Below are 16,877 nucleotides of genomic sequence, written 5' to 3'. Positions count from 1 at the left end.
CGTAACTATTCTAAAATTGAGGGGCGCTGGGTGGCTCAGTCAGCTAAGTGGCTGGTTCTTGATTTTGGCCCAGGTCCTGATTTCAGGGTCCAGAGATGGAGCCCTGGGTTGGGTTGCTTGCTCAACAGGGAGTCTGCTTGAAGAGTCTCTCTCCCTCTCCCTCTGCCCCTTTCCCTGCTCACACACATGCATGCTCTCCCTCTCTCACTCTAAAATAAACAATTTTTTTTTAAAAATAAAGTTGAGATGGTCCACATAAGCTGGCTTTCTACCCCAAACTCCTGCCCTCCTGCCAAGTGCTCTTGATGACTACAGGCAGAGGGCAATTCTACTGTGATGCCTTGACCCAGGGTCTGGCTTTGGTCTAGCAGCAGAAAGGGAGGCCTTATGTTAACATATTTGATTCAGAGCTAGTTCTGCATATTATCAACCTCATACACATTTTCTGAACTGTTAGATCTTTTTTCTGACCCTGCCATCCTGTCCTTGAAACACCTGAACCTTGCTCTTGACAAACAGGTGTCTCTATGAAGCACTTGAAGCCTTTTGTATCTGTTGCAGTCTCCCTAAGTTCAATGGTCCAAGAAAACCTCACAGATTGTTTAGTTTACCTGTTGGGTTGTCACTCTGATGAAGGTGACCCAATATTCTAGGCTATGACTTCTGTGACTTACTACCACTGGCTGATGCTTCAGACAATGACTGAGAGAAGGTCTTCCTCACAGAGTGTCTGTATCTCTTGTTACTGGCTCTTCACTTGGGATCTTGGCACTGCGACCAGCTCCTCTGGATACCTTCTCTGGCCCCTAGGCCAAAGCACACTGCTGCTTGCTCGCACCATCTAAGAGAGGCTTTCCAGATCTTACATGTCTTGTTGGAGGAAAGCAATCAGGGAATAAAGCAACAGGATATACGGAGCCTATCTGAAAAGAAAAGCATCTGTTACAACATCAGTTAACTCAGATCCAAAGTTTAAGGCCCTAGGGGAAGGTGTAGAAGGAAGATTCTTGGCAATCCTAACGGAGTCTGCCAGTTAGACACACCCTGGCCAGGTGTGCAGTATGTAGTCAGCCCTTCCATTCCAGGGAAAGGTCTCTCAGACAAAGAAACCCATATAACCACAGACAGAGCTCACATTAACCACTAGTACAATGAACACTGGTGATCATCAGGAAGTTAAGGAAAAGCAAGACCAAGAAAAGAAGGGCCAAGATGAACATATAAGATAATTTACTATTGAGGAGAGAGAATTCATGGAAAGAAGAGAATTTTTAAAATTCTAATTAACAATGTGCAAAGAAATTAAATGAGGTATCACATCAATAAAACAATAAAAGGGTATCAGAAAGAACAATCAGAAAAATACAGGGGCACCTAGGTGGCTCAGTGGGTTAAGCCTCTGCCTTCAGCTCAGGTCATGGTCTCAGGGTCCTAGGATTGAGCTCAACAGAGAGCCTGCTTCCCCCTCTCTCTCTGCCTGCCTCTCTGCCTACTAGTGCTCTCTCTCTGTCTCAAATAAATAAATAAGAATATTTAAAAAAGAAAAATACAGAATTCTGAAAATTAAAAATTGTCAAGTATTATTTTTAATGAAATAAAGGGAATTAAGAGTGGACTAATCTTGATGAGCACTGAGAAAAAATGCATAGAATTACTGAATCACTATATTATACACCTGAAAATAACTGTTTAAAAAAAAAAGGAGAAAGAAAAAAAATTATCAAAATAAAAAATTATAAGGATAAACACAATAATATTAGGAATTAAGCTAATAACCAAAACTAGTGATCTAGAAAAAAAGGTTAAAGAAATCTCCTATGACATCTAGCAAAAATACAAAGAAAAAGAAAGCACAAAAAAAAAGTTAAGAGTCATACAAGGTAAATTCAGTAGGTCTCACAGAAGTTTACTAGAATTCCTACTGCAGAATCAGACTATAGAAGAAGGCTTTAAAAAAATGGGGAAGTATAATTAAAGAAATAAATGTAAGAAAATACCCTTGAACTACAGAGACATGACTGATAACATTTAAAGAAACACCGTGTACTCCCAAGAGAATAACAGTTATGACATTTGTTAAGCACCTCCTTCCTGAGAGACACTGTTCTAAATATTAACTCATAAAACCCTCATAGTAAGTATATTTATCTTATTATACACATGAAGAAACTGAGGCACCAAGAGGTTAGGCAACTTGTGCAAGAAAAGAAGCAGCTTGTACATGGTAGAGATGGGATCTGAACCACATTGTACAACTCCGGAACCCATGCTCACATTCAAACATCCGTAATCCCAAGCATGGAGAGAAAATTCTAGAAGTGTTCTAAAAGACAAGAAAAAAAATCACTTAAAATGAACAATAATGGGATTTCTGGGTGGCTCATTTGGTTAGGCAGCTCAAACTATTTCAGTTCAGATCATGATCTCAGGGTTGTGGGATCAAGCCCCATGTTGGGCTCTTTACTCAGCGGGGAATCTGCTTGAGATTCTCTCTCTCCCTCTGCCCCTCCCCCTGCTTGTACTCTCTCTCTCTCTCTCTCTCTCTCTCTCTCTCACAAATATATAAATAAATCTTTTAAAAAATGTAATGGTAATCAAACTGCCACTTATCAGTAAACTGGGATGCTGGACAATATTAAAGAAATGATCTCATTTACAGTTCCATGGAAAGATGATTTTGAAACTAGAATTTGATACCCAACCCAACTAATAAATTCTGCTGGAAAAATACATTCACAAAGACTCAAATTTTACCACCCATGTCCTTCAGATAAAGTTACACAGGAAGTAACATAAAAAGACACGGAAAACAATGAATGTAACAACAAAGATCAAAGAAACAGTGGTAGCTATGACCTAGGAGTTTAAAAAAAAAAAAAAAGGCGAAAAAGGAACAAATGGAGAATCCCCCAGACCCTGATTGCTGTGACAGTCTTTGTCAAGTAGCAAAAGTTCAGAGACAAAGCATATGATTTTTTTCTCTATAGGTACAATCACAGTATTTGATTATATAATTAAAATAGTCATATAAACATAATTATACTACAAAACTGATTTAAAATTTTAAAAATCAACATATGGCCAAAAACAGATGACATAAATTACAGAATAAAATGTAGAGTAACAATCCCTAACCATCGCAAAAAAAAAGTCATAAAAATTGAAGAGGGGATAAGAGATGTACTGACTTATCCATAATTCACAGTGTGGAGGCAACAGACTCTATCTAAAATTGATAAATTAAGGGGCACCTGGATGAGTCAGTTGGTTAAGCATCCAACTCTCGGTTTCAGCACAAGTTGTGATCTCAAGGTCATGAGATCGAGCCCCACATCAGGCTCCACACTCAGAGTGGAATCTGCTTAAGATTTTCTCTCCCTCTCCCTCTGCTACTGCCCCCACTCCCCCTAATAAATAAATCTTTAAAAAAAAATTTGAAAAATCAAGAAAAAGAGTATAAGCATTTAAAGAAGTATAATAGTAACATAAATATTTAAAGTTACAAAGGAAATTACTAGAACAACAACAAAAAAGAAGCTGCTAAAAAGTGAACTGGGAATTGGAGGAGAATTTACATCTTGCACCTGAGATCCTTCTGAGTAGACTTTTTTTTACTATGTGTAGTATGAAAGCTTCTAACATGCAGTTTAAAAATCAAAATATATTAATTAAAGGGCACCTTCAAAAATAGGGGATAGGTTCAATAAATCACAGTGCCTCCATTTAACAGAGTGACATAGAGCTGCTGGAATGAGTGAGCTAGCGCCACAGGTACTGGCACACAGAGCTGATCAGGCTGTTCCTTAAGAGGCAAAAAGGTATAAAGTAATACAGACTGCACAATCCGACTGAGGTTTAAGCGTACCGTTTATTTATGCAGAGAAATAAGTCTAGAAGGTTACCAATTGAGACTGGAAGGTAAGCAAGGTGGGGGGAAAACACAGTTTTTCTCTTCTGCTTCTCCATTGCTTACACTTTTTATAATTAGCAGGTATTGCTTCTATAATTAAGAGCAATTAAAAACAGTGACATAGGTTAAAAAAACAAAACATACTTGGCCACTAATAACCACGGACTTGGCCCAGGTGTTACATACATATAATGCCAGCCGAGTGGTTTTCCCTCAGTGCAAAAAAATAATGTGAGGACCCCTTTATGAAATTATCCAAAAACAAGTACAAGGCTCACTGTATAATTCCTGACATTATCAGTTTTTCCCTAATTAAGGTTTTTGTTATGACATGCCTTTAATCATTACTAGAACTTAAACAGACATGTGAAGAAAGGGCTATTTATTGGCTTTCTTTCTTTCTTTTTTAATCAATTATTTTAGAGACTGAGGAGGAGAGAGAATCTCTCGACTGATGTGGGGCTCGATCTCACAATCGCGAGATCACGACCTGAACTGAAACCAGGAGTGGATGCTTCTCTGACTGAGCCACCCAGGCTCCCCAGGACTATCAGCTTTTAAAAGAGAAGTGTTTTAGCCTATACGGGAGCGATACTCTCCACAACAGCACCAATCATCCTGTTCTGGACCCTTTCTCCCTCCAGAATCAAACATGATGGAAAACATCTATTCCATCAAAGCATGGATACAACTCTAGTATTAAGAACAGATGTTCTGGGACACCTGGGTGGCTCAGTTGGTTAAGCAGCTGCCTTCGGCTCAGGTCATGATCCCAGAGTCCTGGGATCGAGTCCCACATCGGGCTCCTTGCTCGGCAGGGAGCCTGCTTCTCCCTCTGCCTCTGCCTGCCTCTTTGTCTGCCTGTGCTCGCTCGCTCTCCCTCTGTCTCTGGCAAATAAATAAATAAAATCTTAAAAAAAAAAAAAAAACAGATGTTCTTAGAAAACTAAAACTCATTTAAAAAATGTTAAAAATCAATTAACTACTACAGTAAAAAAAAAAAGTCAAATGCAGTAGAAGAGTCTCTAGTGATAGAAAACTGCTATAATCTCCAATTCCCAGTTCAATGCATTATCCTCCCAGAAATTCAAAGTTGAAGGAAAAGATCCCTGTTGGAAAATCATCTTTAGAGGCTCAGCTACCTGAACACGGGCAGGCTGTCCTTACTAGATTAACAGGGTTAAGAGATGATTGAGTAGGGACGCCTGGGTGGCTCAGTGGGTTAAGGTCTCTGCTTTCAGTTCATCCTAGGGTCCTGGGATGGAGCCCCGCATCGGCTCTCTGCTCAGCAGGGAGTCTGCTTCCTCCTCTCTCTCTGCCTGCCTCTCTGCCTACTTGTGATCTCTCTCTGTCAAATGAATAAATAAAATCTTTTTAAAAAAATTTTTTAAATAAATAAATAATAAAAATAAAATTTGTTAAGCAAGATTATTTTAATAATGAACATAAAATAATCAAAAGCAGGGTATGAATAAGGACTAGAGAATATAATCTCACTTTAATTCTTGCTTCTGAATCCTAACCACTCAGTGTTTCCATAAACATCATTTTCTTCATCATGACCATCAAACATGCAGTCATTAAAGAACTCCAGCCTAGGATAATTTTCACAAGATAGGTGTTTTAAACGGACTGTCCTCAATTTGAAGCTCCTTCTTCCTCAATGGATCTTGTAACATTGGTTTATTTACTTTCAGTGGGATGCGATATTCTCCCTTTAAGTCTGGCCTGTCTCAGAAATCCCTCCCAAATCGCCATCTTCGGGACTTGCCATCACAGCGTTCCATGTAGCTGCTCATCACTGTGCCCATTAGTCACGACTCTGTGCTTGAGCAGCCAGGCCACCGGGGCGAGTCACCTGACCTCATCCCACCTGCACTTCCTCAACTCGTAATATGACAAGACTAAGCTTTTCCCCTAAACAGCTCCTTCTGGCTTATTTTTCTTTCAGCTTTAACAGCTTATCGTTTTATCACGTTATAACAGCTGAGGAAGGAAACAGATTTTCACAGAAACTAAAACAGAATTTCTTCTAAACATTGTTTTATATACAGGTATTTAAAAAACCATTTTCCTCTTATTCTTCAGGGATGCAGCAACTTCAACAAACACAGGACTATCAAACGCTGAATCAGAGAATTGGCAAGAGTTCAGATGATGAGGTAAATGGCTCAACAAGGGACAGAAAATTAGACAAATCCTGCATTCACCCAGTCACATGATCTGGCTAATTTCCAAAATTTCTGGGTTGGGGCGTGAAGTGATTTTCTCTGCGGTATCACCCTGTAAATGCAGAAATAACAACTTCTCATCTTGTTCTATAGGCCAAAGTATATAGCTCTATTCAGAATGCAGGATTTGGATGGCAGACGGGGAAATATGAGACATACGATGGCCAAGACACGGCAAGATGTGAGAGAGCACAGTGACGTGGCTCCTTCTTTAAACCTATTTTCCTCAAACACATCCTTTTGTTATTTGATGCCCAAAAATATAATGTGTATAATTCAGAGAATAACATAAGTTTCAAATTAAAAAGATATGCTATGTACTTATGGACAAATTTACCGCTCTACTTTTTGAGTTTAACTGCCGCTCCAAAAGAAAACTGAATGACGACTTAGTTATTTCCTATGCCAAGGTTAATGTAAGAGATGAAAGTAAAGCCAATCATTTCCAAGTCAGTATATCTTTCATTAATAAATAAATGTAATCTAGTACTATTTAAAGCTGAAACAAACAAACAAACAAACATACAAAAAAGCCATTTAAACTGTTTCCCAAAATAAAATTTGAAAAATTTATGTGTGGTCGCCTTGACCAAAAATCTATACAAAAATATGCATATTTGATCACTTTAACACTTGGTTATTTCAATATTCTGCTTAGTGTGAAATGAGCTTTTAATAAATAAACTTCAATACAACAGGAGCAATTCAGCGAGAATAATTTAAAGTGCTGGTCATGAAACCACATCTTTACCTTCCTTCTTTGTTCGACACTGGGCCCAGGTGCAGGGAGTGGGGTGCACACATGGTCCCCGGCTGTCAGCTGTCTCAGCGTCCCCCACAGCCACTGACAGCACCTGGCCTGAGGTCTTGCCCCCTTCCAGGGCCGCCTATATCTCCAGTGGTGGGGAAGGGAAGGTAGAAGGTCGGGGGGACACTCGGCCTGGCAAATAGCCTGAGCTGTCTTGGGCCTGCACCTCCGTGTAACTTCTTCCTCAGCCCAATCCCACTCTCTCCTGTTACTCTTCAAGTGGCACGGAACCCTGATCTCTGTGTCTCACTGTTTTGGATAAAACAACCTGTGACAATAACATAAAGGGCTCTGAGATACGATGTTACTCAGTGAAAAGAAGTGAAATGGTTAAAACAGTATGTGACAAACCGTAGAGCACATAGTAGGCCCTCAATAAATTTGAACTGTGAGCAGGAAGAAAAGGAAAAAGGACATGGTAACTGCAATGTATTTTGCAGACAGAGGGAGGGGGCTGAAAAAGTTGAGGTAGAAAATAATTCCAAGACTAAAAATCTGGCCCTTGGAATGTAAGCTCCTGAAAGCTTACATATTAATTATCTTAGCATACCCAGGGCCCAGTACAATACCTGGTACATACTAAGAATTCAATAAATATTTGCTAACTGGGAAGTTAGTACTGACATTTATGGTAACTTGGTAACCCTCTTGGGGGTTTGCCAAACTATGCCAACACAGAGAAGTTCTGGAAGGGAACGTGGGATTTTTGTTTTCACGGATTTTTTGTTTGTTTTATATTTACATGGATTTTTTTGAACAAAAACTTCACTTAATCCAAATAAAGGTCTGCTTTTACATGGCAACTAAGACTTTTAAATGCAGAGGAGCTATTTCTTTTAAAAAAAATTTCTTTAAAGTTCTTAAAGACTGTTTTTAAAGTGCTCATGATACCTTTCTTTGAAAAATAATCTTACTCTGCACATTTTCCCCTACGAGTTTAAATTTCAGCAGCCATACCAAAAAAAAAGGTTAAAAGTTTGACCATGGGACGCCTGGGTGGCTCAGTTGGTTAAGCAGCTGCCTTCGGCTCAGGTCATGATCCCAGCGTCCAGGGATCGAGTCCCACATCGGGCTCCTTGCTCCGCAGGGAGCCTGCTTCTCCCTCTGACTCTTCCTTCCACTCTGTCTGCCTGTGCTCTCACTCGCTCTCTCTCTGACAAATAAATAAATAAAATCTTTAAAAAAAAAAAAAAAAAGTTTGACCATCTTTCATTTTACCTTCAGTTTCTTTGAAGGCAAATTAACTGATTTCTCTATCTTAGAACAACACCACAAATCACTCTTGGATCTGTGTTTCTATCCATACTAAATCTGCTCCCAGTAAGCAGGCCTATGAAAGTAACCCCCAATTGAGGTCTCTGCTTCTATTCTCATTCTCAAATGCTACCATACCCTAAGACTCTCTTTGAAACTCTGACTTCTGTCATGTTACCCATAGTTCCTTTTACTCCAAGGGGAAAAAAATCCACACTCTGGAGCCCTATACCGGAACTAGAACAGTTAGCCCTTCCCAGCATTTTATGTCATGCTGTTCTCCGGCATGAACCAGACTGAAGGACTCTGTACTCCACACACTCCAAAATACGCTGTCCCTAAGTCACCTCCTCCTCCTTCCTACCAGCCTTGTAGACAGTACCGAGTTATGCTTATGATTATTTGGTAAACTGGAACATACTTTACCCAGTATTTACATCTCATTATGTATTTCCTTCAGACGTTCCCAGTTAAAAATCTAACTAAAGCCTCATTAAAATAAGAAACACCTGGACCTAGGACATGCACTGACCTCCCCCACCCCCAACACTTTCATCATTTAGGTTCTGGGCAGGAGCTGCCTATAGACCTGGAAACCAAACAAGCATCAGTGATCTGTATACCTCCAGGAACATCAAAAAAGTGCTCTCAGCTGGGTCCATACAGATTAAACTACTATAAAATGAAATTTTAAAAATATACTTATTAAGCAAGATACAATTTTCTTTCTCGTTTATAAATCCAGTGGTAAGTGATCCAGAGCTGGTAAAAGAGCTCTGCATTCCTCAACACATGGCATCTCTGATCTAAGGTGGCAGACCACTTCTCCTGACTTTCTAGGCAACAGGAAGGAATAAAATACCAGGGGAGTATACACGCTCCCTTGTAAGGACATAATCCAGAAGTGGTATACATCACTTCTATCCACATCTGTTATTCAGAACTGAATCACATGATCCCTCCCACCTGCAAAAGAGGATGGGAAGTCTTATGCCTGGATAAAACTCAGGTTCTAAAACCAAAAGGAGAATGGATAGTTGGGTATAATTAGCATTCTCAGACACAGATTATCCACTTCTGCTTTTACTATAGCAACAAACAATATACTCTATCTGAAGCTTATCTTATTCATGTGAGCTGAAATTCCATCAAAATAAAAAATTAACAGTAACGTAAGTAATGACAGCATAAGATTATATCCCAATGAATAAAATAGAAACCCACAAGTCCGCACTCTCATCAATAAATAAGTGAATAAATAAACAAATAAAAAGAAAATAAAGCTCTTACCTATAGCAGAATACCAACTAAGATATTATACAGTCATTATAAAATAAGAAAATTGCCACTTGGCAATCATCATGATAACTTCCCCTGTCAAGAAACCTCAATAAATGCTAAAACAAGTGGATAAAAATTGGATGATAATCTCAAAGTAACTACCCCCAAATGCTTACTATTTACAAGGTAAAGAGTAAATAACTTTACATTGGGGAGAAAATCCACAAACATGGCCTTATTCAGTGATCAAAGAGCATCTCGGGACAACTCGTAGCATCTGGTCCCCAAGAGGGACGGAGTGAGAAGAGTACACCACCGCCTCTGGAAAGTTACTGTCAAAACTGTGTAACCTGAATCTAATCATGAGAAAACATCACAGTCTCCAAAATAACTGGCTGGTAACCTTCAAAATCATCAACCCCGCATAAGTCAAGCAAGGCCTGAGAAAATGTTCCAGACGAAGGAAACTGAAAGGGTGAGGCAGCTCCATGCTGTCCTTGGATCCTTTTGCTACAAAGGACATTATTAGGACAACTGATAAAACTTAACTGGGGTCTCCTCAGAAGGGTGGATGGAAGTTCTTCACATCACTCTTTTTTTCTTATTTTCTCTTTTTTTTTTATAGAGGGAAAGAGGGGTGGGGAGAGGGACGAGAGGGACAGAGAGAATCTTAAGCAGGCTCCACACCCTGTGCAGAGCTTGACACTGGGCTTGATCCCATGACCCTGCAATCATGACCTGAACCGAAATCAAGAATCAGATGTTTAACTAACTGACCCCCCCAGGGACCTCTCTTCACATCGTTCTTAAGACTAAATTGTTCCAAAGCAAAAAATACATTTTTAGCAATACCACTGTCATTGACTTCATGAAATCCTACATCTTTTGCAAATTTCAAATTTTTCTTGGCAATCAATCTGCATCACAGTTAGGTTATCAGACAATTTGTGAAAGAGACTAAATGCTATTTCGTCAACAGATGAGAAAAAACGTTAGTAATAAATGGAGATGGTGCCTGAATGCAGATTAATTTTGATTATTTTTGCATTAGGGTGAATTCTATTTCCTTTTACAATCTGTACCTGTGGAACCACATCTTATTAATTCTTATATTGTCTCTTTCAATACTCATCACAAACCTATGCTATAAGTACTATTATTATCCTCTTTTGCAGATGATAAAAATGAAGCTTAGGGGTGTGATAGGATAACAATATTTGATCTCCATCCCTCGTTCCTGGTATACAGCTTTTAAAATTCTCTTAACTTCCTGAGTAGTAGGGGTTAAAGAAGCATCTTTAGTTTTTTGTAATAAGCCCTTTGCCCCATTCTTTAGTTCATGATACCAAGGTGACTACTGGAGGATGGGTTCTAATTGAGATAGGAACCAACCAGGGGTTAGAGGACTGGAAGTTTCAGCCACACTTCCAACTCTGGAAAAGGGAGCAGGGCTGGGGATTGAGTTAATCATCAATGGTCAAAGACTTAATCAATCATGCCTACATAATGGAACCTCCATAAAAACCAGAAAACAGGTTTACAGAGCTTCCAGGTTGGTGAGCCAACTGCATGCTGGGAAGGTGATGTACCCCAAACTCCACAAGAACAGAAGCTCCTGTCCTCAGGACACTTCTAGACCTCATCCTATGTACTGCCTCACCTGGCTGTTCATCTGTATCCTTTATAATAAACCAGTAATAGTAAAGTAAACCAGTAATAGTAAAGTTTCCCTGAATTCTGTGAGCCGTTTTAGCAAATTACTGGACTCCAGGTAGGGGTCAGTAGAACCCCTAATTTTTAGCCAGTGAGTCAGAAACAGACCTGAGGCTCGCATCTAAAGTGGAGTACAGTCGTGCAGGGGTGGTTCAATATTTGCAAATCAATCAAAATGATATATTACATTAATGAAAGAAAGGATAAGATCCTCTCAATAGATGCAGAAAAAGCATTTGACAAAATGCAGCATCCATTCTTGATAAAAACCTTCAACAAAGTAGGTATAGATGGAACATACCTCAACATCATAAATGCCATATATGAAAGACCCACACCCATAATATCACCTTCAATAAGGAAAAACTAAGAGCTTTCCCTCTATGGTCAGGAACAAGACAGGGATGTCCACTCTTACCATTACTATCTAACAGAATACTCTAAGTCTTACCTCGGCAATCAGACAACAAAAAGAAATAAAAGGCATCCAAATTGTCAAGAAAGAATTCAAACTTTTGACTATTGAAGACAACATGGTACTCTATATAGAAAACTGTAAAGACTCCACCAAAAAATTGCTAGAACTAATACATTAATTCAGCGAAGTTGCAGTATACAAAGTCAATATACAGAAATCTGTTGCATTTCTATGCACCAATAATGAAGCAACCAAAAAAGAAATCAAGGACTCTATCCCATTTACAACTGCACCAAAACCCCTAACATACCTAGGAATAAGCCTAACCAAACAGGTAAAAGATCCGTACTCTGAAAACCATAGAACACTTATGAAAGAAATTGAGGAGGGAGGACACAAAGAAATGGAAAAACGTTCTGTGCTCATGGATTGGAAGAACAAATATTGTTAAAATGTCTGTACTACTCAAAGCAATCTGCATATTTAATGTAATCCCTATCAAAACAACAACAGCATTTTTCACAGAACCAGAGCAAACAATCCTAAAATTTGTATGGAACCATAAAAGACCCCAAATAGCCAAAGCAATCCTGAAAAAGAAAAGCAAAGCTGGAGACATCACGATTCTAGACTTCAAGTTCTATTACAAAGCTGTAGTGATCAAAACAGTATGGTACTATTTCAAAAACAGATATATAGATCACTGGAACATAATAGAAAACCCAGAAATGGAGCCACAACTATATGTTTCATAAAGCAGGAAAGAATATCCAATGGAAAAAAGACAGTCTCTTCAACAAATGGTGCTGGGAAAACTGGACAGCAACATGCAGAAGAATGAAACTGGACCACATTCTTACACTGTGGACAAAAGTAAATTCAAAATGGATGAAAGACCTAAATGTAAGACCTGAAACCATAAAAATCCTAGAAGAGACCTCAAGCAGTAATTTCTCTGGCATTAGCCATAACAACATTTTTCTAGATATGTCTTCTGAGGCAAGGGAAACAAAAGCAAAAATGAACTATTGGAAGTTCACCAAGATAAAAACTTTCTGCACAGTAAAGGAAACGAGCGACAAAATTAAAAGACAACTGACAAAATGGGAGAAGGGTTAGTAATGATAAAGGGTTAGTATCTAAAATCTATAAAGAACTTATCAAACTCCACACTGAAAAAAACAAATAATCTAGTTAAGAAATGGGCAGAAGACATGAACAGGTACTTTTCCAAAGAAGACATCCAGATGGCTAACAGACATATGAAAAGAGGCTCAACATTACTAATCATCAGGGAAATACAAATCAAAAGCATAACATCTATCAGAATGGCTAAAATTAACAACATAGGAAACAACAGTTGTTGGCAAAGATGTGGGTAAAGGGAAACCCTCTTGCACTACTGATGGGAATTCAAACTCATTTAGTCCCTCTGGAAAACTGAATGGAGATGGCTCAAAAAGTTAGAAACAGAACTACCCTATGATTCAGCAATTGCACTAGAAGTGTCCTTTATCCAACTGCACTACTAGTATCCTTTACCCAAAGGATACAAAAATACAGATTTGAAGGGATAGGTGCACCCTGATGTTTACAGCAACATTATCAATAACAGACAAATGTGGAAATAGCCCAAATGTCCACTGACTGATGAATGGATTAAGAAGATGTGGCATATATATGGAATATATACCAAGAGTTGGAAGAATAACAAAAACTGTCCCATTAATTCTCACCTGTGTCTGCCTCATTGCCCGTTCCACTCGGCGTGTGCTTCCTCGCTCAAGTTTTGTCCGGAGGATCAAGGCTGATGTCTGAATGGCCCAAAACTTTGGTTGTGAAAGCAAAAACTGATGGAAGAGAATTAAAAAAACACACAAAAAGAAGAAGGGGTAAGTGCAGTGATCCCACTCTGATTAGTACAAAATTAATTCTTTCAAAAGTATCAGAATACAACTGAATGCAGCTCTGAAAATCTTCTCAGTGAAAAATAATAAAACGTGCTGTCAAATATTTTTGTGAATAATTTGTTCACTTAACCTAGTAGATCCAATCTATTGAATAAATCCCTTAAAATCTTAAAAAATCCCTCAAAATCTTTCCAGATAATCAAAACAGTAGGAAGACTATATAACACTAGAAATTCATAAATCTTTTTATCTCATAGGTTATAAAAGATGTGAGAAAATAAACTACCTCAAAACATCTTTCCCAAATTTGAAATAAATCTTTAAACAACCAAAATCATACATAAAAACAAATCATTAGAAATCTGACAACTTTTCACTTAAAATACATCATAATTCATAAATACAAATCAAACTTGAAGTACACGGAATGCCCAAGAATTAAGTATTTGTTCACTTAAAGGCAAAAGACTTTTCTTTTCTTCAATACATATTACAAAAATCCATTCTAAAATGTATGAGAATGCTTTCTGGCCTTGGTTAGGGCAGTGAGTCTCAGATTCAGCTAAAATGCTTTCCCAGAGGGGATATCTTAATAAAAACTGGCCTAAAACAAAATATCGAATACCCAAGGACTAAGTCCTAACCCCAGAAATCTGTGAGTGCCATGAGCTCAGAGAATGTAGTAGACACCATTGAGTATGACTGCACATGGAGTGGGGAAAAGTAAAAGTTCTGGTGAGTGAAAATGGGCAAAATGCATGATGACGCAGTAGGGGCCGCATGGTGTAATGAACACTGTTTTCGATCTCTGCTGATAATCTGGAATCCACATTATTTCCTGGAGATCATTCACACCTGTAACATTCAGTCAAGACTGCTGCGAAACAAGGGAAAATGCCTGTTTGTTAGAAAGCTGATTATAGCCTTGATCAGTTGCTTGTTTCTAAAAGTCAGTGCTGAAACACCCTAGTTAATTAAGAGTCCAATTAATCACTCAAAACCTAGCTGCACATTAGAAGCACTTGAGAAGCTTTTAGTGTTTTTTTTTTTTTTTTAAAGTAAATCAGACCTCTGAAAGTAGCATCTGGCAACTGTGTTTTTTAAAACACTCCCCAAGTAATTCAAAACCATTGCCAAGTTTAAGAACTATGAAGCTAAATCAAGAAAATAACCATCAAAAACCACAAAAACTCAATGTTAACAGCAGTTTCTGAGTGTTTGTGACTCTAGGGATGACAGACTACTTCACTGAGTGACTGTCACTAGGATTTTCCAAAGACTGAATCATTCTAAACCCTTGTTTTATTACCAAAAAGTATTTTTTTTTTTTTTAAGTAGACTCCACACCCAGCATGGAGCTCAATTCAGGGCTTGCATTCATGACTGTGAGATCAAGACCTGAGCCGAGATCGAGTCAGATGCTTAAAAGACTGAGCCACCCAGGTGCTCCTACCAAAAAAATACATTCTTTATCAGAATTACAGAACAGAATGGGAACTGTATTAACAAGTAATTTTTATTAGAACGGTGCATTTATTTTAGGGTAGTCTTCTTAATATTTCTTATCAACTTTGTGCCTTACATTGAAGGAAAATTTAAAACTGAGGCCTTGAATATTTTTTTTTGAAACTACTGCGTCAAATATTAAAGTATAATTTGAGGGAGGTATAAAGTCACAAGAAACACTGATCTAATTATTTTAGGAAATTGTGAAACACATTACAATGAAGGAAATTCAAACTGAATTAATGTAGAAATACAAGTTACAGAGTCCTACGTACTTGCAGAAATGGATCTTGGAGTGAAAATCCTAGGTACTTATTCGAGGAGCATGTGTATGTGTTTGTTGTCAAAGTTTCTGAACACCATTCACAAAACTTTATCAGCATAAGTTAAATGACTCTACATTACATTTATTAAAAAATGTAAAATAAATTAAAAAATATAAAGATAGAATTTATTTTTTAAAAAAGATACAATTTATTTATGTGTTATAAGTAATCCCCAGTTCCACTTTTTTTTTTTCCAAAAAGAATAAAACAACCTCTTTATTTCTGCTGTTCCAGTCTCTTAGATACAAAAGCACACACAATCCTTCATGATTGGCTATTTTTTTCACAAATATTTTTTCATAATTTTTCATAAATTTTTTTTTTCATAAACAACCTATCATTAAGGATTTTGAGTTCTTTTGTATCTCGGACGGTCTGGAACAGCAGAAATAAAGAGGTTGTTTTATTAAGTTCAACTTTTTATTATAAAGTGGGTAAGTGGTAAATTTTTCCTTTCTTAGAATTCAATTCTACAATATTACCTCTTGAATAAAATTTGCATCAATGTTAAAGGGAAAAAAGAGAACTACAAGGCTAAGATAACACAAGTATTTGTTTTTGGTCAAATTCGTTTATCACTCCAAATTCTTATTAAGTGTTAACAGGAGGGGGATGCTTGGGTGACTCAGCCAGTTAAGCGGTTAGGCGTCTGGCTCTTGGCTTCAGCTCAGGTCATCATCTCGCAGTCCTGGGATCAAGCCCAGGGGTTGGGATCGAGGTCCGTGCTTGGTTGTCAGTTTCTTCCTCTGCCCCTCCCCCAGCTTATGTTCATACTCTTTCTCTCTCTCTCTCAAATAAAAAATAAAAAATAAAATCTTATAAAAAGAATTAGCAGGAGGTCCTTCAATGGAGTATAAATTCTATCTCAGGCCCTTACTGTACCACCGTGAGTTACCTACATGGCTCCTATAGACATCTGAATTTTCAACTCTGGATCAAAGCCAACGCCTTTACAATAAAAGGGAAAATGAAGCACCAACAGGTTAAGTCACTTGCTCTGTGTCACACCTTCATTAGGAGCAAAAGCTGATTCTAATACCTGGGTCTCTTGACCCCCAGCACAACATCTTTATAGCATTTTTTCAACACTTTCTCCAGATATAATAACCTCCCGGAAGTGATGATACCACCCAGCAAATGTAACCACCCAGCAATGTAACCATCACACTCAGGAAAGAACACTGAGAAACTGCTATGCTAAGGGGAGCAGGAGTAAGGAAAGAATGCACAAATAAGGGAGGAGAAACATCAGTAGATGGGGTCTTCCCGAAGTGTATTCGTTCATTAATTCACTTGAGCAGCTACTCTGTACAAGGTCCTGTGCACAAGGCCCCAGGGACAAACTAGTAAGCAAGACAGACAAGGTCCCCACCATCACAGAATTTACATTCTAATGCAATGTCAATTAGGCATTCTTATCCTTCTATAACTGTGTAAATTAAAATATTTTATCTCCTTGAAATATACTTTACTAGATTAACCTACAACAATATCTTATTAGTCTCCATTAACTAAAATCT

The 16,877-nt window shown here is 38.1% G+C and overlaps 1 protein-coding gene across 1 annotated transcript in view; it reads right to left on the bottom strand.

Moving 5' to 3' along the window:
* TTC27 (tetratricopeptide repeat domain 27) overlaps positions 1–16,877 on the bottom strand; it is a 171,024-nt gene that overhangs the window by 94,357 nt on the left and 59,790 nt on the right. The window contains exon 10 of the mRNA XM_045079240.1: positions 13,352–13,465. Coding sequence (XP_044935175.1) covers positions 13,352–13,465 — 114 coding nt within the window. The remainder of the gene's footprint in view (positions 1–13,351; positions 13,466–16,877) is intronic.

Source organism: Mustela putorius, unplaced genomic scaffold, assembly GCF_011764305.1.
Source record: "Mustela putorius furo isolate JIRA1106 unplaced genomic scaffold, ASM1176430v1.1 tig00000281_pilon_pilon_pilon, whole genome shotgun sequence".
Lineage (NCBI taxonomy): Eukaryota > Metazoa > Chordata > Mammalia > Carnivora > Mustelidae > Mustela > Mustela putorius.
Note: the sequence above shows the minus strand (reverse complement) of the source record. Positions and strands in the feature narration are given on the sequence as shown.